Source organism: Gorilla gorilla, chromosome X (genome assembly GCF_029281585.2).
Source record: "Gorilla gorilla gorilla isolate KB3781 chromosome X, NHGRI_mGorGor1-v2.1_pri, whole genome shotgun sequence".
Classification (NCBI taxonomy): domain Eukaryota; kingdom Metazoa; phylum Chordata; class Mammalia; order Primates; family Hominidae; genus Gorilla; species Gorilla gorilla.
This window is the reverse complement of record NC_073247.2, coordinates 79,956,304-79,977,461: the sequence shown is the minus strand read 5'-3', so window position 1 is coordinate 79,977,461 and position 21,158 is coordinate 79,956,304. Positions and strand designations below refer to the sequence as shown.

At 40.4% G+C, this 21,158-nt stretch overlaps 1 protein-coding gene across 4 annotated transcripts in view; it reads left to right on the top strand.

Annotated features, from left to right (window-relative positions):
• Positions 1-21,158, top strand: part of OPHN1 (oligophrenin 1) — a 389,158-nt gene that overhangs the window by 228,357 nt on the left and 139,643 nt on the right. For all 4 annotated transcript variants that reach the window (XM_063703080.1, XM_063703079.1, XM_063703078.1 and 1 more), the window contains exons 12-15: positions 551-629; positions 3,324-3,357; positions 3,870-3,932; positions 4,831-4,905. In XM_063703080.1, the coding sequence (XP_063559150.1) occupies positions 551-629; positions 3,324-3,357; positions 3,870-3,932; positions 4,831-4,905 (251 nt within the window). The remainder of the gene's footprint in view (positions 1-550; positions 630-3,323; positions 3,358-3,869; positions 3,933-4,830; positions 4,906-21,158) is intronic.

Genomic DNA, 21,158 nt, shown 5'->3' with positions numbered 1-21,158 from the left:
AGTTGTTTTTATTAGTCATAAAATTGCTTATTAGCCAAAACGCCTCCTCCCTGTGTCTTAGCCAGTACTCATGTTGTTGAATTTATTGCAACTCAAAATGTTTCTTGGACATCGCAGGTGCTAGAAGAAGCAAAGCCATTTTACTGAGAGATGAATGTGCCTGTGATGTACATGCTCATTCCTAGAGCTCAGACGAAGTGGCTGGCTTCCAACAGAGTAAGGCAGTGAGAGCCTTTGTTTGGTTCAAGCACAATGGGGCCAATTTAAGTGTGCATTATGGAGGCGTCTTGACAGTTACCTTCCTATTTCTTGCAGGATCTGGGCACAAGGCCACCAAGATACCACCCCCGCCTCCATGGTTCCCAAAGTTACTGTTCTCTAAATTGCCTATTGTTTTCTTGAGTAAAAGAGATTTTGAAAAATTAGTATTCTGTAGGCCTATGCTTGTTCAGTGTGACAAACTCCAGGGCAGAGAGGGACCCTAGATCACAAGACTCCATTCTCTCAGTTGAATTTTCTGCTTTATACTTACCATTTTTTTCCCCCTCAGGCCAGGAACCATCACTCTGCAGGCCCTTTCAGAAGCTAACAGAAGGCTATGGATGGAAGCCATGGATGGGAAAGAACCTGTAAGTTACCTGACACTGGGGAAACCTCCCCAGCATATGCCAGTGTATGAGTGCCCTCTAGTGGTATCAGTGGGTCTCAGACAATTAAATGGTAATGGATTGTTTAGTCTCAGTTTTAGAGCTGTAAGGAATTGTTTCCACATCTCTTAGCAGGTAAGGCAACTGGAGTTCCAGAAAGGTTGAGGGACTTTTCTGAGACCACCCTCAGAGAAGACATCAAAACCGGGCTTAGAATGCAGATCTCTCAGCTCCCTGCTGTAGTGTTAGACTATGTAGCTATGCCCATGAGCTTTTCTTCAGAAAGAATTAAGCCATTTTTCAGGTTATAAAATCAATATGTGTTAATTAATTAATATGTGTTAATATGAAAAATAATTGCCATAGTTATAAATAAGCACTTATTAAATATTTATTCAGAATGATTTTTCTGCCTCACCCTTATACCATCAACTCAGCTTATTCTCTTTGAGGGTACAGCTGGTAGCGGAGATGGCGTTGCCATCCTGTATCACAAGATGTACCGTTCCATTTAGAACACCGTTATGCAGGAGGACAAGCAATCCCTTGAAATGGTTACTGATTATCATCAAGCGACCAATAGGAACAGTTGGAAATAATTGAAAAACATTCTGGTTTCTTAGTGGCATATTAAATAATATCAGCTTCCTGGTGTTGGAATTCCAAAAGCTTGGATATAGGTACTAGTTCTGCCATTAAATGGCTATGTGACTCTGGGCAAATCATTTCACCTCTCTGAGATTCAGTTTTCTTCTCCTCAGTAAAAGGGCTTTAATAATTTCTTTCTACCTATCTCACAGGGTTGCTTAGAAAAACCAGATGGAAGTCATCTTGTAAACCACAATGTGCTAGCCGATCTGAATGATGGGATACAAAACTCCTAAGATCCAGCAGTGTTCAGATACAGTCTTATTTCTTTGCTGTATTCAAGTGAAAAACTGGCTAGGAGGGAAAATGCATTCTAGGTTTTTCTTTCTATGTGTCCTCAGTATCCTGGAGAATTTAGAGGGGTAACGAGATCCCAGATTGCACTTATAGTAAACTGGAAGGTAGCAGGAGAGACTTGGTATTCTGAAGACTGCCATCCAGAAAATATTCCAGCACTGTCTTCCTTCTGTCACCTTCCAGAAACCTGCTGCTGAACTCTTTCATGCTTGTGACATTTCTGTAGGCAGATGCTGGGAAGCTCAGCAAGGCATTTATCTTTCAATTCCCTCTCCCAAGTTTGCTCTCCCTTTAGGTTTTCAAGAATCAAAGGATGCAGATGGCTTTCTGTGGAGAATGATGTGAGCACATGGGCCCACTGAATGTGGATCCATACCAACTTGATCATGGCAGATTTTTCCACAAATCCCTTGTTTAGAAAAGTAGCAGAAAAGGCTGGCTGGCACAGAAATATCTCCCACTGAAATATCTGTGGGCATACACACATATGCAGAACTTAATTTAAGGAGAGGCTGTTCAAACAGACTCTTAACAGATGGCATATAGAGGGCTCATTTCCTGCAACCTCACATTACTAATGTTGTTGCTCCTTTACTAAACACTCCAGTTCACTAGTCTTACAAATCTCATCCATGCCTTTGCCTAAACTGTCAAAGAAGATCAGGGCTTGAAGGAATGTCTACTCCAACCCTGATCACTTTACTGATATAAATGTTGAGATCTGGAGAATGGAAAGGGCATGCCCAAAATTTCCTAAGAGGTAGTGGTAGAGCCAGGACTAGACTTCAAGAGTCAACAATCTTCTTTCTGGTCTCTCACATAGCTATCACAGCACATACTCCAAGACAACACAGACAAATCTTGGTGTATTCATGGATCTCTTTCAGATGGACATTTGCCTTTCCACAGAGAAGTATTCATCAACCAGTCTTTGAGGGTGGGAGATTGGTGTTAGGAACATTTAAATTTTATAATGCCCATTAGACAGGTACATAGCCATGAGGAAAACACTTTCCTGGTCTCTTGCTTTATCATAAAAATGCCCCAGGTGTTACATAGGTAAATATCTAAGATGGATTAGCTAAAACTGTAGCTATGGTGAACTGTGTGAAATTCAGTGTAATTTTCAGGGATTGTTCAAGTATTTTCTTTCTTTCTTTCTTTCTTTCTTTCTTTCTTTCTTTCTTTCTTTCTTTCTCTCTCTCTCTTTCTCTCTCTCTCTCTCTCTTTCTTTCTTTTCTTTCTTTCTTTCTTTTTTTTTTTTGACAGAGTCTCGCTCTGTTGCCCAGGTTGGAGTGCAGTGGTGTGATCTCAGCTCACTGCAGCCTCCACCTCCTGGGTTCAAGAGATTCTCCTGACTCAACCTCCCAAACAGCTGGGATTACAGGTGCACGCCACCATGCCTGGCTAATTTTTGGATTTCTGTAGAGATGGGGTTTCATGATGTTTGCCAGGCTGGTCTTAAACTCCTGACCTCAAGTGATCTGCCTGCCTTGGCCTCCCAAATTGCTGGGATTACAGGCATGAGCCACCACGCCTGGCCTGTTCAAGTATTTTCTAGCAATCTTGGCAAAGCAATTATGTTTAGCCCACTTGACTATCTTTTTAACATCCTGGAGTTTCTAATCATTTTTAATGCCTATCTGGGGAAAGATATTTAATATTATGTTCTCTGTTTTCCTATATTGATTGACAATAGCCATGGATCTTTCTGTTTATCTTCTTTTGTAGATCTACCACAGCCCTATAACAAAACAGCAAGAAAGTGAGTCACTCAAATTTTTGGTCTACTAGCATTATAAACTGCCAGCTGTCCTATTCATAGTAAATACCATCATTAATGATGTGTACTACTAACGCAAGTCTGAATATGGATGCCTTTGTGTGAAATAAAATTCAGCCATATATTTTTTAAACGTGTCTGGTAATTGAACTAAGGTAGACGCTTGGTGTTAGCTTACATCGTGGGTAGAGAAACATATCCTTCCTGTTCTGGAAGCATGATAGAAATTGTATTTTTAGGCTAACATTTCACATATGACTTTGCTCATGCTGAAAGCAGACAATGCAAAGGGCTAAATATAAGTATTTTGTGTTATAAGAGTTAAAATGTTAAACCTCCCCTGAAAAAATGACTCTTTCCATTTAAGGGTGACTAGAAATGAGCAACTAAAAACCCTTAGCTCTCTCAATGCAGTCCCTTTGCATGGTCATTAAATGTTTAATAGGTGACACCTGTTGCAGCAGGATCTAACTCTTTTCCTTTGCTTGAAACAGTGGAGCTAAATGAAGTGGGCTTCAAGTTTGTCAGGAAGTGCATCAATATTATTGAGACCAAAGGTAAGATCTGAACCATAGTCTTGGCATTGTCTGAATCTCGTCACTCTGATTTTATCCTGGGCAATTTCTTTGAAGTAGCATTTCAGGAATGAAGACTGTTTATAAAGCTTGTGTAGTAGATGCAAGCTAGAAAATTTCAGAAAATTCTAAACTAGTGGTATGCAAGCATATTTGGATAATTTGTGGATTCCTGCTTTTAAAGAGCTTATAAGTTTATAAAGTATTCTCAGACAGTACCTGACACTCCTTAAGCAGTGTCATGATGGTTCTATCCTAAATGATCAAGAGTTCAATTTCTGCCACAGTACATACTGGTATGAAAATTGATGGGGCAGAGCCAAACTCAGGGAGATGTGGAATCAGCATTCTTCCTGGTTGCCGATACTCCCTGGTTTCCTTCTGAGGATATTTAGACTGTGGGCAAGTGTAGTATGTGAATCAAGTCTCTTTGTTCTTTGAAATGTTTTTTTAGTCTTTCTTGGTGCAGGAAATGGCCTTTTGTTTCACAGCTGCTTTACTCCAGCCCTCTCCTGATTTATATCACTGCTTAGAAGCAACTTGAGGGTTGATCCTTCCTCCTTTTTCAATTAAATGAACTTCTTTCTAAGATGGCAGCACCATTCTCAGCTTTCTGCTGCCGCCCAAACTAAGCATATGCTTCTATTTACTATAGAGTTTGTTTTCTTCTCTTCAGATTAATGAGGGTTTGGTACACTCCAAATGAAAGGATGGATAATTTGGAGAGATGCTGTAGGACTATTCCCCTGTTACAGGGAAGGCTGGAGAACTTGGAGTATGTAGTGTGACCCCTTCCTATCTGAATTGACTCTAGTGTACCAAGGGGAGATGACAACTCTAGCTATACAAGTGAAATTAACCTGATTTTTTCCTCCACTAGGGATCAAGACAGAAGGGTTGTACCGCACTGTGGGCAGCAATATTCAGGTTCAGAAGCTGCTGAATGCCTTTTTTGGTAACAATTTTACTTTGATAATTCTTATTGGGAGTACTTTATGTGTTACAAAGAAATGTGACTGGAAGAGAAAGGAGACACTGCTAAAATGTGGTAGAATAGTTGAAAAAAGTATTTTCTAAAGTAAAACATACACATACTTGCCCACCCTGGGCAGAGTCAATCGTACCTTGAAAATGGCTGTTATCTCTCCTTCCTCGTATCCCATTCACTCCAGAAACCCTCAGCAATACAACTTCTTTCCCTACATCTCAACTGGAACTGTGTGGCCAGGCTTAGTCGGTATCTTCTTACCAAATCCAGTGAATACATTTGAGTTTCTGTCTTACTTGATCTCCTTGTTGACCACTTTCTCTTTTTTGAAACTTTCTCCTTACATGACTTCGTGATTTCCATAACACATCAGCACTCTTCTGATTCTTCTCACATCTTTTTTTTTTTTTTTTTTTGAGACAGGGTCTAGCTCTGTCGCCTAGGCTGGAGTGCAGTGGCATGATCATGGCTCACTGCATACTCAACCTGAGCCTCCTGAGTAGCTGGGACTATAGGCGTGTGCCACTACACCGGGCTGATTTTTAATTTTTTTGTAGTGATGGGGTCTCACTATATTGCCTAGGCTGGTCTTGAACTTTTGGCCTTCAATCATCCTCTTGCCTTTGCCTCCCAAAGTGCTGGGATTACAGGCATGAGCCACAATGCCTGACCTCTTCTAACATCTTATAGGATTCCTTTTCAATAACTTGCTGAACCTTTATCTTTCTGTTTTTTACACCTTGACTGTGTGTTTCCTACAGTTCTATCTTTGTTCTTGGTTTACTTCTTTTTTTTAATATGTTTTTCTATTGATTGATTTTTTTTATTCTGGTTATGGCTCACATTTTTGTTTCTTAAAACACATTTCTTGTAATCTTTATTGGTTGCTGGATGTTGTGACTTACTGAATGTCTTGATTTTGTTGATTTCTTTTAAAGAGGACTGAATTTTGTTTTGTGGGCAGTTATTTGTGGATCAATTTGATTTATTTGAGTCTTCTTTTTAAGCTTTGTTGGGCCAGATATAAAGTATCCACCCCCAGGTAAGATTGTTGAGCTCTTTTTCCACATAGCTCACTCTTCTCTGGTACTGTGCCTTGCTAGTTATAGCTGCTTCAACCTTCCTAAACTTTGATCCTTATCTCTTCAGCTGAGCAAGACTTCCATGCTCAGCTTGGGTTGCCACTCCATCTGCTGCAATCTAAAAAGTGCTTTTAAGAAGCAAGCTGTGGAGAAGGTAGCAGTTATCTTGTTTGTATCCCTCTTCTCAGAGTCATAGTCCTGTTTTGTCTATTGCTCAATAACTACATGCAGGAGTTTCCTATATACTGTCCAGTTTTCTAGTTGTTACAGCAGGAAGGCAAGTCTGATACCAGTTAGTCCACCATGGCTGGCAGTGGTATTCTCTCTTTATGCTTTTTACTAGCACCTCTATGCTGACAACTCACAAAATCTCTGTTCCAGACATCATCTGATGAATTCTAAATGCAAATATTCACTTGCCCACTGCACTTGTGCTTCTCAGTCATATTAAGGTCATGGCACATATCAGAATGATCATCTTTATATAGCATGCTCGGGTAAATGGACATCACTGAGGCAAGAAGCCCTAAAGGCTGAGGGAGTCAATATTGGAGTCTCTGCACAAGCTCTCTTTATATAGATGGTTCACAGGTATCTACCTGCATTTCTCTCCCTGCAAACCTACCCTTCTTCCTTTCGTGGGTGGCAGTGAAGCATCTTGTAAGCTGAGTTTTCACAGTGTCAGAGAACAAATTGAGTGTGGAAAACTGCAGTTTGGATAAAGTACATATTTTTTGGTCCTTACTGTGATGCATAGCTAATCTCTCACAAGCCTGCAGGTCTGACAGCCAACCCTACTCACATTTGAGGATGTTACAGCACTCAGTCATAGCAGGTGTGGTTTTTGAATTCCAGATTACATCATTAGTACCTCAGCATCTGTTTTCATTAATCACCTTACATTCTTGACTTTTAAAAATTTGGATTGCGGAGGAGGAGCCAAGATGGCCGAATAGGAACAGCTCCAGTCTACAGCTCCCAGCGTGAGCGACGCAGAAGACGGGTGATTTCTGCATTTCCATCTGAGGTACCGGGTTCATCTCACTAGGGAGTGCCAGACAGTGGGCGCAGGCCAGTGGGTGCGCGCACCGTGCGCGAGCCGAAGCAGGGCGAGGCATAGCCTCACCTGGGAAGCGCAAGGGGTAAGGGAGTTCCCTTTCCGAGTCAAAGAAAGGGGTGACGGACGCACCTGGAAAATCGGGTCACTCCCACCCGAATATTGCGCTTTTCAGACCGGCTTAAAAAACGGCGCACCACGAGACTATATCCCACACCTGACTCGGAGGGTCCTACGCCCACGGAGTCTCGCTGATTGCTAGCACAGCAGTCTGAGATCAAACTGCAAGGCGGCAGCGAGGCTGGGGGAGGGGCGCCCGCCATTGCCCAGGCTTGCTTAGGTAAACAAAGCAGAAGGGAAGCTCGAACTGGGTGGAGCCCACCACAGCTCAAGGAGGCTTGCCTGCGTCTGTAGGCTCCACCTCTGGGGGCAGGGCACAGACAAACAAAAAGACAGCAGTAACCTCTGCAGACTTAAATGTCCCTGTCTGACAGCTTTGAAGAGAGCAGTGGTTCTCCCAGCACGCAGCTGGAGATCTGAGAACGGGCAGACTGCCTCCTCAAGTGGGTCCCTGACCCCTGACCCCCGAGCAGCCTAACTGAGAGGCACCCCCCAGCAGGGACACACTGACACCTCACACGGCAGGGTATTCCAACAGACCTGCAGCTGAGGGTCCTGTCTGTTAGAAGGAAAATTAACAAACAGAAAGGACATCCACACCGAAAACCCATCTGTACATCACCATCATCAAAGACCAAAAGTAGATAAAACCACAAAGATGGGGAAAAAACAGAACAGAAAAACTGGAAACTCTAAAACGCAGAGCACCTCTCCTCCTCCAAAGGAACGCAGTTCCTCACCAGCAACGGAACAAAGCTGGATGGAGAATGATTTTGACGAGCTGAGAGAAGAAGGCTTCAGACGATCAAATTACTCTGAGCTACGGGAGGACATTCAAACCAAAGGCAAAGAAGTTGAAAACTTTGAAAAAAATTTAGACGAATGTATAACTAGAATAACCAATACAGAGAAGTGCTTAAAGGAGCTGATGGAGCTGAAAACCAAGGCTCGAGAACTACGTGAAGAATGCAGAAGCCTCAGGAGCCGATGCGATCAACTGGAAGAAAGGGTATCAGCAATGGAAGATGAAATGAATGAAATGAAGCGAGAAGGGAAGTCTAGAGAAAAAAGAATAAAAAGAAATGAGCAAAGCCTCCAAGAAATATGGGACTATGTGAAAAGACCAAATCTACGTCTGATTGGTGTACCTGAAAGTGATGGGGAGAATGGAACCAAGTTGGAAAACACTCTGCAGGATATTATCCAGGAGAACTTCCCCAATCTAGCAAGGCAGGCCAACATTCAGATTCAGGAAATACAGAGAACGCCACAAAGATACTCCTCGAGAAGAGCAACTCCAAGACACATAATTGTCAGATTCACCAAAGTTGAAATGAAGGAAAAAATGTTAAGGGCAGCCAGAGAGAAAGGTCGGGTTACCCTCAAAGGGAAGCCCATCAGACTAACAGCAGATTTCTCGGCAGAAACCCTACAAGCCAGAAGAGAGTGGGGGCCAATATTCAACATTCTTAAAGAAAAGAATTTTCAACCCAGAATTTCATATCCAGCCAAACTAAGCTTCATAAGTGAAGGAGGAATAAAATACTTTACAGACAAGCAAATGCTGAGAGATTTTGTCACCACCAGGCCTGCCCTAAAAGAACTCCTGAAGGAAGCGCTAAACATGGAAAGGAACAACCGGTACCAGCCACTGCAAAATCATGCCAAAATGTAAAGACCATCAAGACTAGGAGGAAACTGCATCAACTAATGAGTAAAATCACCAGCTAACATCATAATGACAGGATCAAATTCACACATAAGAATATTAACTTTAAATGTAAATGGACTAAATTCTCCAATTAAAAGACACAGACTGGCAAGTTGGATAAAGAGTCAAGACCCATCAGTGTGCTGTATTCAGGAAACCCATCTCACATGCAGAGACACACATAGGCTCAAAATAAAAGGATGGAGGAAGATCTACCAAGCAAATGGAAAACAAAAAAAGGCAGGGGTTGCAATCCTAGTCTCTGATAAAACAGACTTTAAACCAACAAAGATCAAAAGAGACAAAGAAGGCCATTACATAATGGTAAAGGGATCAATTCAACAAGAGGAGCTAACTGTCCTAAATATATATGCACCCAATACAGGAGCACCCAGATTCATAAAGCAAGTCCTGAGTGACCTACAAAGAGACTTAGACTCCCACACATTAATAATGGGAGACTTTAACACCCCACTGTCAACATTAGACAGATCAACGAGACAGAAAGTCAACAAGGATACCCAGGAATTGAACTCAGCTCTGCACCAAGTGGACCTAATAGACATCTACAGAACTCTCCACCCCAAATCAACAGAATATACATTTTTTTCAGCACCACACCACACCTATTCCAAAATTGACCACATAGTTGGAAGTAAAGCTCTCCTCAGCAAATGTAAAAGAACAGAAATTATAACAAACTATCTCTCAGACCACAGTGCAATCAAACTAGAACTCAGGATTAAAAATCTCACTCAAAGCCGCTCAACTACATGGAAACTGAACAACCTGCTCCTGAATGACTACTGGGTACATAACGAAATGAAGTCAGAAATAAAGATGTTCTTTGAAACCAACGAGAACAAAGACACAACATACCAGAATCTCTGGGACGCATTCAAAGCAGTGTGTAGAGGGAAATTTATAGCACTAAATGCCCACAAGAGAAAGCAGGAAAGATCCAAAATTGACACCCTAACATCACAATTAAAAGAACTAGAAAAGCAAGAGCAAACACATTCAAAAGCTAGCAGAAGGCAAGAAATAACTAAAATCAGAGCAGAACTGAAGGAAATAGAGACACAAAAAACCCTTCAAAAAATCAATGAATCCAGGAGCTGGTTTTTTGAAAGGATCAACAAGATTGATAGACCGCTAGCAACACTAATAAAGAAAAAAAGAGAGAAGAATCAAATAGACACAATAAAAAATGATAAAGGGGATATCACCACCGATCCCACAGAAATACAAACTACCATCAGAGAATACTACAAACACCTCTACGCAAATAAACTAGAAAATCTAGAAGAAATGGATACATTCCTCGACACATACACTCTCCCAAGACTAAACCAGGAAGAAGTTGAATCTCTGAATAGACCAATAACAGGAGCTGAAATTGTGGCAATAATCAATAGTTTACCAACCAAAAAGAGTCCAGGACCAGATGGATTCACAGCCGAATTCTACCAGAGGTACAAGGAGGAACTGGTACCATTCCTTCTGAAACTATTCCAATCAATAGAAAAAGAGGGAATCCTCCCTAACTCATTTTATGAGGCCAGCATCATTCTGATACCAAAGCCGGGCAGAGACACAACCAAAAAAGAGAATTTTAGACCAATATCCTTGATGAACATTGATGCAAAAATCCTCAATAAAATACTGGCAAACGGAATCCAGCAGCACATCAAAAAGCTTATCCACCATGATCAAGTGGGCTTCATCCCCGGGATGCAAGGCTGGTTCAATATACGCAAATCAATAAATGTAATCCAGCATATAAACAGAGCCAAAGACAAAAACCACATGATTATCTCAATAGATGCAGAAAAAGCCTTTGACAAAATTCAACAACCCTTCATGCTAAAAACTCTCAATAAATTAGGTATTGATGGGACGTATTTCAAAATAATAAGAGCTATCTATGACAAACCCACAGCCAATATCATACTGAATGGGCAAAAACTGGAAGCATTCCCTTTGAAAACTGGCACAAGACAGGGATGCCCTCTCTCACCACTCCTATTCAACATAGTGTTGGAAGTTCTGGCCAGGGCAATCAGGCAGGAGAAGGAAATAAAGGGCATTCAATTAGGAAAAGAGGAAGTCAAATTGTCCCTGTTTGCAGACGACATGATTGTTTATCTAGAGAACCCCATTGTCTCAGCCCAAAATCTCCTTAAGCTGATAAGCAACTTCAGCAAAGTCTCAGGATACAAAATCAATGTACAAAAATCACAAGCATTCTTATACACCAATAACAGACAAACAGAGAGCCAAATCATGAGTGAACTCCCATTCACAATTGCTTCAAAGAGAATAAAATACCTAGGAATCCAACTTACAAGGGATGTGAAGGACCTCTTCAAGGAGAACTACAAACCACTGCTCAAGGAAATAAAAGAGGATACAAACAAATGGAAGAACATTCCATGCTCATGGGTAGGAAGAATCAATATCGTGAAAATGGCCATACTGCCCAAGGTCATTTACAGATTCAATGCCATCCCCATCAAGCTACCACTGACTTTCTTCACAGAATTGGAAAAAACTACTTTAAAGTTCATATGGAACCAAAAAAGAGCCCTCATTGCCAAGTCAATCCTACGCCAAAAGAACAAAGCTGGAGGCATCACACTACCTGACTTCAAACTATACTACAAGGCTACAGTAACCAAAACAGCATGGTACTAGTACCAAAACAGAGATATAGATCAATGGAACAGAACAGAACCCTCAGAAATAACGCCGCATACCTACAACTATCTGATCTTTGACAAACCTGACAAAAACAAGCAATGGGGAAAGGATTCCCTATTTAATAAATGGTGCTGGGAAAACTGGCTAGCCATATGGAGAAAGCTGAAACTGGATCCCTTCCTTACACCTTATACAAAAATCAATTCAAGATGGATTAAAGATTTAAACGTTAGACCTAAAACCATAAAAACCCTAGAAGAAAACCTAGGCATTACCATTCAGGACATAGGCATGGGCAAGGACTTCATGTCCAAAACACCAAAAGCAATGGCAACAAAAGACAAAATTGACAAATGGGATCTAATTAAACTAAAGAGCTTCTGCACAGCAAAAGAAACCACCATCAGAGTGAACAGGCAACCTGCAACATGGGAGAAAATTTTCGCAACCTACTCATCTGACAAAGGGCTAATATCCAGAATCTACAATGAACTCAAACAAATTTACAAGAAAAAAACAAACAACCCCATCAAAAAGTGGGCGAAGGATATGAACAGACACTTCTCAAAAGAAGACATTTATGCAGCCAAAAAACACATGAAAAAATGCTCATCATCACTGGCCATCAGAGAAATGCAAATCAAAACCACTATGAGATATCATCTCACACCAGTTAGAATGGCAATCATTAAAAAGTCAGGAAACAACAGGTGCTGGAGAGGATGTGGAGAAATAGGAACACTTTTACACTGTTGGTGGGACTGTAAACTAGTTCAACCATTGTGGAAGTCAGTGTGGCGATTCCTCAGGGATCTAGAACTGGAAATACCATTTGACCCAGCCATCCCATTACTGGGTATATACCCAAAGGACTATAAATCATGCTGCTATAAAGACACATGCACACGTATGTTTATTGCAGCATTATTCACAATAGCAAAGACTTGGAACCAACCCAAATGTCCAACAATGATAGACTGGATTAAGAAAATGTGGCACATATACACCATGGAATACTATGCAGCCATAAAAAATGATGAGTTCATGTCCTTTGTAGGGACATGGATGAAATTGGAAACCGTCATTCTCAGTAAACTATCGCAAGAACAAAAAACCAAACACCGCATATTCTCACTCATAGGTGGGAATTGAACAATGAGATCACATGGACACAGGAAGGGGAATATCACACTCTGGGGACTGTTGTGGGGTGGGGGGAGGGGGGAGGGATAGCACTGGGAGATATACCTAATGCTAGATGACGAGTTAGTGGGTGCAGCGTACCAGCATGGCACATGTATACATGTGTAACTACCCTGCACAATGTGCTCATGTACCCTAAAACTTAAAGTATAATAAAAAAAAAAAAAAAAAATTTGGATTACTTATTCCTGGTCAATTTGCAACCCATCTCATTAGCTAAGGACACTTTTTCATATGTAAATCAGCTGACATCGTGGTCCAGCATATTGAATCTCTGAAAAATTATTGAACTCAGATATTTATTCAGATAACTATTGAACTATTGAAAATTCTGTTTCCAGTATCACTACATTCTTATATCTGTTGTATAATAAGCTAAAAAATGCCATGCCAGGCATCCCACTGATTCTCTTATGGGCTTTAATAGGACTGAAGTGGCTCCTTCAAATCACGCATGACAGTACAATTTGATTCAAGTATTAAGGAAAGTGGTAGAGTTGGTGTATTTCATTTATTCAAAACCATCCTCCAAATATTAACTCTCATAGGAATATCTAAAATATAGACCAGGAAGTTCTAGATATAAATATTGATAGATGCAATATAAAACTGTTAACTTCCTTATTTGTATATGAAAGTGGCAACCCCGATCCCTGCCCCAAATGTATGAAACTCCAGATGTGGTGATGATCCTCATTCATTTATTCATTGAGCAAATATTTGTGTGCCTACCCGGGCATCAAGCATTGTGTTTAGGGCAGTGGATTGAAAAGTGAACATATTCCCTGTGTTTGCCACCTTTGTGGGGCTTACATTCTACTGGGAAACTGTCTCTCAGTTACCTTTCAATGTCTAGTTATGTGGGGAGACCTTCCTTCTAAGTTTCTTTCATGTGATGTCCTCTGGCGTGTCTCACTGGGATCCTCAAAGCTGTCTTGCTTCTTTTCACCCTTTCCTGATCTAGTCTCATACCACTAGGGACTTGTTGCCTTGGCTGCATGTGGACCCATCATGATTTATCCTGGAGGGTGAACATCCATTGCCTTTTGGTTATGTAACATCTCTCCCTCTTTTTTTTTTCTTATGTCTCATGCTCTATGCTAGTCAAAAGGATACTTCTTGTTATTTTTTTTTACCTAAACAACCCTCAGACTTCTTTCCCTATGACATCTCCTATAACTTGTAACTGTAGGCTTTCTTCTATCGTTTACTAAAGACTTTTCTTCTTCCCCTAGACAAAAGTTTGTCTTTTTGGGAAATAAAATATATCACAGAGGATAAATTCAAAGGCAATACATTCATAATCAATAGTTATTTTCAATCACGCTGTTGGTTGGTTGGTCACATTCCTTGCCTACACCAGATTTTTGTATGATGCTTTATGTTAATAGGTTTTATGTGAGGATTAGAATCTTCACTGGTGCTGGATCCATTGTAAGCCACCTTGGCACAGAGAAGCCAATCTGATTATCTCAGGGACAACTTGGAACCTCGTGTAAGAGTTCTGTTTCAGAAGGGGAACATCACACACTGGGGCCTGTTGTGGGGTTGGGGGAGGTGGGAGGGATAGCATTAGGAGATATACCTAATGTAAATGACGAGTTAATGGGTGCAGCACACCAAGATGGCACATGTATACATATGTAACAAACCTGCACGTTGTGCACATGTACCCTAGAACTTAAAGTATAAAAAAAAAATAATTTAAAAAAGTTTAAATCATAAAAAAAGAGTTCTGTTTCTCTTTCCTTTATCAAGCTATAACTATCTTATTAATGAAAATGCCCCCCATTGTCGTTATAGTCTTAATAATCATGTTGTGCTCCAGAGACTCTTAAGTATTTCACAGTGGAGCAGATGGGTGAGATGGGGCATGGACAGCAATGAGACTGGTTGTATCAGCAGGGGCTCTTGATAGAGTTGAGCCTGGTTGGCAGCCATAAACAGGAAAGTGTTGTTCCCACAATCCCCTTACCGTGCCAGAGGCCTATGGATCTAAACAGAAGAGGACCTGCTGTAACGAGTGAAGTAATAAGTCACTTGTAAGATGTTATTTATGTTATTTTCATTTCCTGTTTAGATATTTAAATTTCTTATTTCATCATTATGGCATTAGAATAAGATACGTGGACTTCTCAGAAACTAAGTGGAATACCTAATATATATAGACAGGTAATACAGTAGGAATATGCATACAGTCATTTTTCCATTTTCATAATTAATGTGAATTATTCAGCATCTGGAGACTTAACTTTAGCGTTAAATTCACATATATTCGGACACATAGATAATAAATACATTAATCAGAAATACTTTCAAGTTACGTGACCTCTTTGTTTGAATGAGAAATTCAGAGTCCCCTAGCAAATAAAACAAAAATATACCACACTCCACTTCAGGAGTTGCAGAACTTGAACTCTATATGTTAATCTTTAAAGCAACCATATATGTTAACCGTTTTTCTGATACTGTCATATGATGTGATCTTTAGCTTTCCATACATATCAAGATACTTTATTCATAAAGCCAGATCCTTGTATATGTGTGTATATGTATACATGTATGTCATAAATAGATTTTATATAGGTTCATTAATCATTACTATACTTACTACTTTAAATACATTGATTATTCTCAAATCATGCTTGCTTTGAAATAGTACCACTAGAGTTTGAAGTAATTTATCAATGGATATTTACTGTTACCCTTTCCAAATTATTTCCTATTTGCATTTGACTATGAAACTGAGTTCAAAAACTTTTAGAAATAAAGTTTGTGATATGAATATTTGTTCCTTTTCTATTATTTTCTCAATATCTGAATAATTGATAGCAAATTCATCTTTAGTTCTCACCTGACATAATGCCATTTCCTAGCATTCTTGTAAGTATGTAAACAGTAGGATAGGAATTTTTCTCTTAAAGGTATTTTAACTTAGCAAAAATAATTTCAGTTGTTGACATATGAATCTAGCAATGCTGTTATCCCACCTGCTTCCTGCTGCAGGGTTTCTGACTTGGGGAGAGTCTTTCAGCTATGTCACCATGAATGAAGATCCAGGGGATTGTTTGTATTAGTTTCCTAGTGCTGCTGTAATAAATTATCGCAAATTTAATGGCTTAAAACAATACATATTTGGCTGGGCACGGTGGCTCACACCTGTAATCCCCGCACTTTCGGAGGCCAACGCGGGCGGATCACGAGGTCAGGAGATCGAGACCATCCTGGCTAACATGGTGAAACCCCATCTCTACTAAAAATACAAAAAATTAGCTGGGTGTGGTGGCGGGCACCTGTAGTCCCAGCTAATCGGGAGGCTGAGGCAGGAGAATGGCATGAACCTGGGAGGCAGAGCTTGCAGTGAGCTGAGATCGCGCCACTGTACTCCAGCCTGGGCGACAGAGCGAGACTCCACCTCAAACAAGCAAGCAAACAAACAAAAAACCAATACGAATTTATTCTCTTATAGTTCTGGAGGTCAGTAGCCTAAAATCATTCTTCTGGAGCTAAAATCAAGGTGTCAGCAAGGCTACTTTTTTTTTTTGGAGAAGACAGTCTGTTCCCTTACCTTTTCAGCTTCTAGAACTTTCCTTGTCTCATGGTCCACTTTAACAACACCAGGCAGAGTCCCTCTCATGCTGCCATCACTCTGGTTCTTTCTCTTCTGCCTTCCTCTTCTGCTTTAAAGGACCCTTGTGATTACATTCATTCCACCCAGATCATCAGAATAATCTTCCTATCTCAAGGTCATCTGATTAGTGACCTTAAACCTATCTGTAACCTTAATTCTCCTTTGGCATGTGACTTAACATATTCCCAGGTTCCTGGTATTAGGATGTGGACACCTTTGGGAACCAGAAATCTGCCTACTACATACACTATTCCATTCAGAGTTTTAGGACACTCCCTCTGATGCTGTTAAGTGGACCCCGAGGTCATTCTTGATTCTTCCTTTTTGGAATCTGTGGTAAGACCTTTAGGCAGTGGTTATCTTATTGACTTATGACTCATTGTGACGTTCTCACTTACTTCCTCAAAAGGAGCAGAAATAAATTCCTTTCATTGGCATATGACATCTGTTAGGGAGTGAATGTTTGTACTTCCTCCCCCATTTATATGTTGAAAGTGACTCCCCAGTATTGGTATTGGTATTGGAGGTGGGGCCTTTGTGGAGTAATTTGGGTTGAATAAGATCATAAGGTTGGGGCCTTCATGAATGGGATAAATACCCTTATAAGGAGATGCCAGAGGGCTAGCTTACTCTCTTTACACCATATGAAGATGTAACCTGGAAAAGGGCCCTCATCAGAACCCAACCATACTGGCACCCTTATCTTAGACTTTCAGCTTCTAGAACTGTGACAAATAAATTTCTGTTGTGTATAAGCCACTCAGTCTTTGGTAATTTGTTATAGTAGCCTGAAATGACTAAGATACCATGTTTTCCAAGATGTCTCAGCTCTTTGCCAGCCAGAGTATCATTTACACTTTTCTCTGGAGAAACTTGTTCTGTACTCAGTCTGTTCACTTTTTTTCCTATGGCACTTCTTTTTGCCACTAGCTTTTTTTTTTTTTTTTTTTTTTTTTTTTTACTGTAATATTGTCAAACATGCTGTATCCCAGAGCCAGTTTCAGGTGATCTGCCTGAAATGGATTGTGGACCCAGAGCAACCAATTTACCCTCTTGATTTCTGTTGGTAATACTAGGATCCCCAGAGCCCCCATTCTGAGCCAGGTTAGGCAGATGAACTATGCCCTGAGCATCTCTTATGTCCTGCAGTGTTCATTCTTTCATTCATTCAACATAATATTCTTGAGTACCTCCTAAGTGCCAGATATTGTATCAAGTGGTAGGGATGTAACAGTGAAGAATAGGGAAAGAAATCACCGGCCTCCTGCAACTTAGTGTCTAGCAGCAGCTATAGTTCATAGATACAGTCACACATTTTTCTCCCAAAATAAACTCTGGAATATCCCAGATTTGGGATTCTGTTGATCCTCACTGGCAGTATAAGGACATTAAGCAGTATAGGCAACTGGAAAAGAGAAACCATAGTCTTCCCCTTGGAAAAAAGCAGCCTATTTCTTAAACCAAGATCTTTCACCATCTTAATGTAAAGCATATAAGGAGAATATATTAACTTTGGGAGACTGTAACAGTTTTCCTTTTCCTGATGTGTAATGTATACCTTATTTCATCTGCTTGAACTCCATTGGCTTTCAGTTTTTTCCAGGTCTTATTGTTTATCTTCTGCCTTGCCTCATGATCCCCTTTCTCCTTTTCTTTAGCCTTGTCTTACAGCTCTCTCTCTCATTCATTGATTCACACAACACTTATTCACTGCATACGCTAGTGTTTAGGGCTACTGCTTACCTCCCTTTCTCTTTTTTTTTCTCTTATTCTTCACATATCTCCTTTGCCTCCTATTCTGACATGCTTATACTATGACTAGCAACCCGCTTTCATAACATCTTTTCTATGAGCATACATTGGAACCCTTCTAGATATAAGTAGCCAGACAAGGTGATCATAAATGAAAGACTAGTCTTCCCTATATCAAATATAGCTGTCATCTGGGAAAACTGCATTTACAAAATTCCCAGGTAGGTAGTACATGCTCTGGCATTTCTCTGTCCATGTTTCTTTACTAGATGCCTGGATCTCTAGGAATCTGGTATTCAGCACAGTGGATGACACGTAGGAAATATTTGTGGAATTAATGAATACTTTTTGTGATGCATGTCTCTTCCTAGAGAATGTTTGTTTTTCTCAAAAACATGAACCATTCCATACATGGTTGTATTTTGTTATGCTACTGTACAGAGTTTCTGTTGTATGTAGTTTCACAAAATATAGCTTTTGTTAATCTCTGCAGATAGTATTAGGACCACCAAGTTATCTGAACTGACATGTAATTAATATTTGCAAATAACGATAATAAGCAGCAAATCAGTAGGATTTTCCCATGGGAAGCCATATTTCTCAAAGATTTCTACATCCTAGTCAGAGGTGATTCTTCATTTAAACTGTGTAGACGATAATGGGCAAAGGGAAATTGTAGCTTCTTTTCTCTGTTGGAGGGCATGTTTTATTTCCTCTTGTTGTTGCTTTCATCTTTTCCTCAGTGCTTCCTGTGTTGACCAGATGATCACATCCAGCTTTAAAACCTTTCATGGGCATGGTGGCTCAAGCCGGTAATCCCAGCACTTTGGGAGACTGAGACGGGCAGATCACTTGAGGTCAGGAGTTCAAGACCAGCCTGGCCAACATGGTGAAACCCCATCTCTACTAAAAATACAAAATTAGCCAGGCATGGTGGTGGGCGCCTGTAATCCCAGCTACTCTGGAGGCTGAGGCAGGAGAATCGCTTGAACCTGGGAGGCGGAGGTTGCAGTGAGCCGAGATCATGCCATTGCACTCCAGCCTGGGCAACAAGAGTAAGACTCTCAAAACAAAACAAATCAAAACAAAAACATTTGTACCTGAATACAGTGTTGATCCATCTTCCCACCCCTTCCTTTTTTTTTTTTTTTTTTTTTTTTTTGAGACGGAGTCTCGCTCTGTCACCCAGGCCGGAGTGCAGTGATCTCGGCTCACCACAGCCTCCGCCTCCTGGGTTCAAGCGATTCTCTTGCCTCAGCCTCCCAAGTAGCTGGGATTACAAGCACGTGCCACCACACCTGGCTGATTTTTGTATTTTTAGTAGAGACAGAGTTTCACCATGTTGGCCAGGCTGGTCTCAAACTCTTGACCTCAGGTGATCTGCCAGCCTCGGCCTCCCAAAGTGCTGGGATTACAGGCATGAGCCACAGCGCCCGGCCCCATTCCTCTTTTTGACTCATTGCCTTTTATTTTTTTAATTTTTTATTATTATTATACTTTAAGTTTTAGGGTACATGTTCACAACGTGCAGGTTTGTTACATATGTATACATGTGCCATGTTGGTGTGCTGCACCCATTAACTCGTCATTTAGCATTAGGTATATCTCCTGATGCTATCCCTCCCCCCTCCGACTCATTGCCTTTTAAAGCATGCTGTGGTCTCCCTCTAGTGGAGAAATTGCCATTTCAGAAAGAAAAAAAATTCACAGCCTAGAGTCAGGTTATATTTGTTATGCCTTTATATTTGAACACCTTGTAAATTGCTGCTTATCAGTCAATTTTCTGTTTAGGTGTTGTAGAGTAAAAAACAATTTTTCTTCAACTCTCGTAAGTTCTTAGTCGGAACATACCCTTGTAACAAAAGACAAGATTAGTAAGAGAAAACAAGCTAATTAATATGTATATTTCATGCATACATGGGGGATACCCAGGAAATGAGTAATTCTCAAAGAGGTAGCTTTAAATTTCAGGTTATAGATCACCTTCAACAAAGAATAGTAATTTTTTTAATTGTATTTTTTTTAAAGACGTGACAAGACAAAGTAAAAGGACTTTGAATCTCTAGTGGCAGCAACATCTGGGAAGCCAAATAAATGAGAGATGACAGCTAGTTAGTAAGGCTTGTTTATATAAATTCCTCTGCTACCATTTCTAGGCCAATAAGTGTCTAAAGTTGTCTTCAGTGGTTAACCTTTTTAACCTTTGTTCTCCCTGGTAGAAAGGGGTGTTGGGTTGGGATACCTTTGTCTTTGTAAATCTATGTTCTGCTTTTAGGCAAATAGAGGGAGGGCAGAGAGCTTTCCTGTACCTGCTGCTTCTTAATTTTCTTCAGTTCAACAATTCTTTGTATTTTGGGGTGGCATATTATGACCTCCCATAGTATTGTATCTTCTGAAGCCAAACCTCATCTTACTCAAAACAGTTAATCACCTCCTCTTCTCTACCAGTTATGTACTTAGTGTAATTTATATTATTGTAGATTTCTTGCTGTTATGTAGTTACTTCTGGGTATATCTGTTCTTCTTCACACTTAAGCATCTTGAGTAGAATTTCTTAATCTTGGTTGACAATCCTATCCAGAATTTCCAGAATGTTTAGTTTAATGGAGTGTTATTATGGGCCTTTGTATTTTCCATGTCCCTCTGAAATTCCTGGAAATGTCTGAAATTTGGAACAGATACTGTTGTTAGCAAGTTACCTGAATGGATATGTAAAAAGCACGGGTGGCAGAGCTTCTTGGGCAGAGCCTCTGTTTTTTCTTTTTCTTTTTATCTTTTGACAGAGTCTCACTCTGTTGCCCAGACTGGAGTGCAGTGACACAATCTTGGCTCATTGCAACCTCTGACTCTCGGGTTCAAGCGATCCTTGTGCCTCAACCTCCAAAGTAGCTGGGACTACGGGCACCTGCCACCAGGCCTGGATAATTTTTGTATTTTTTGGTAGAAACAGGGTTTTACCAT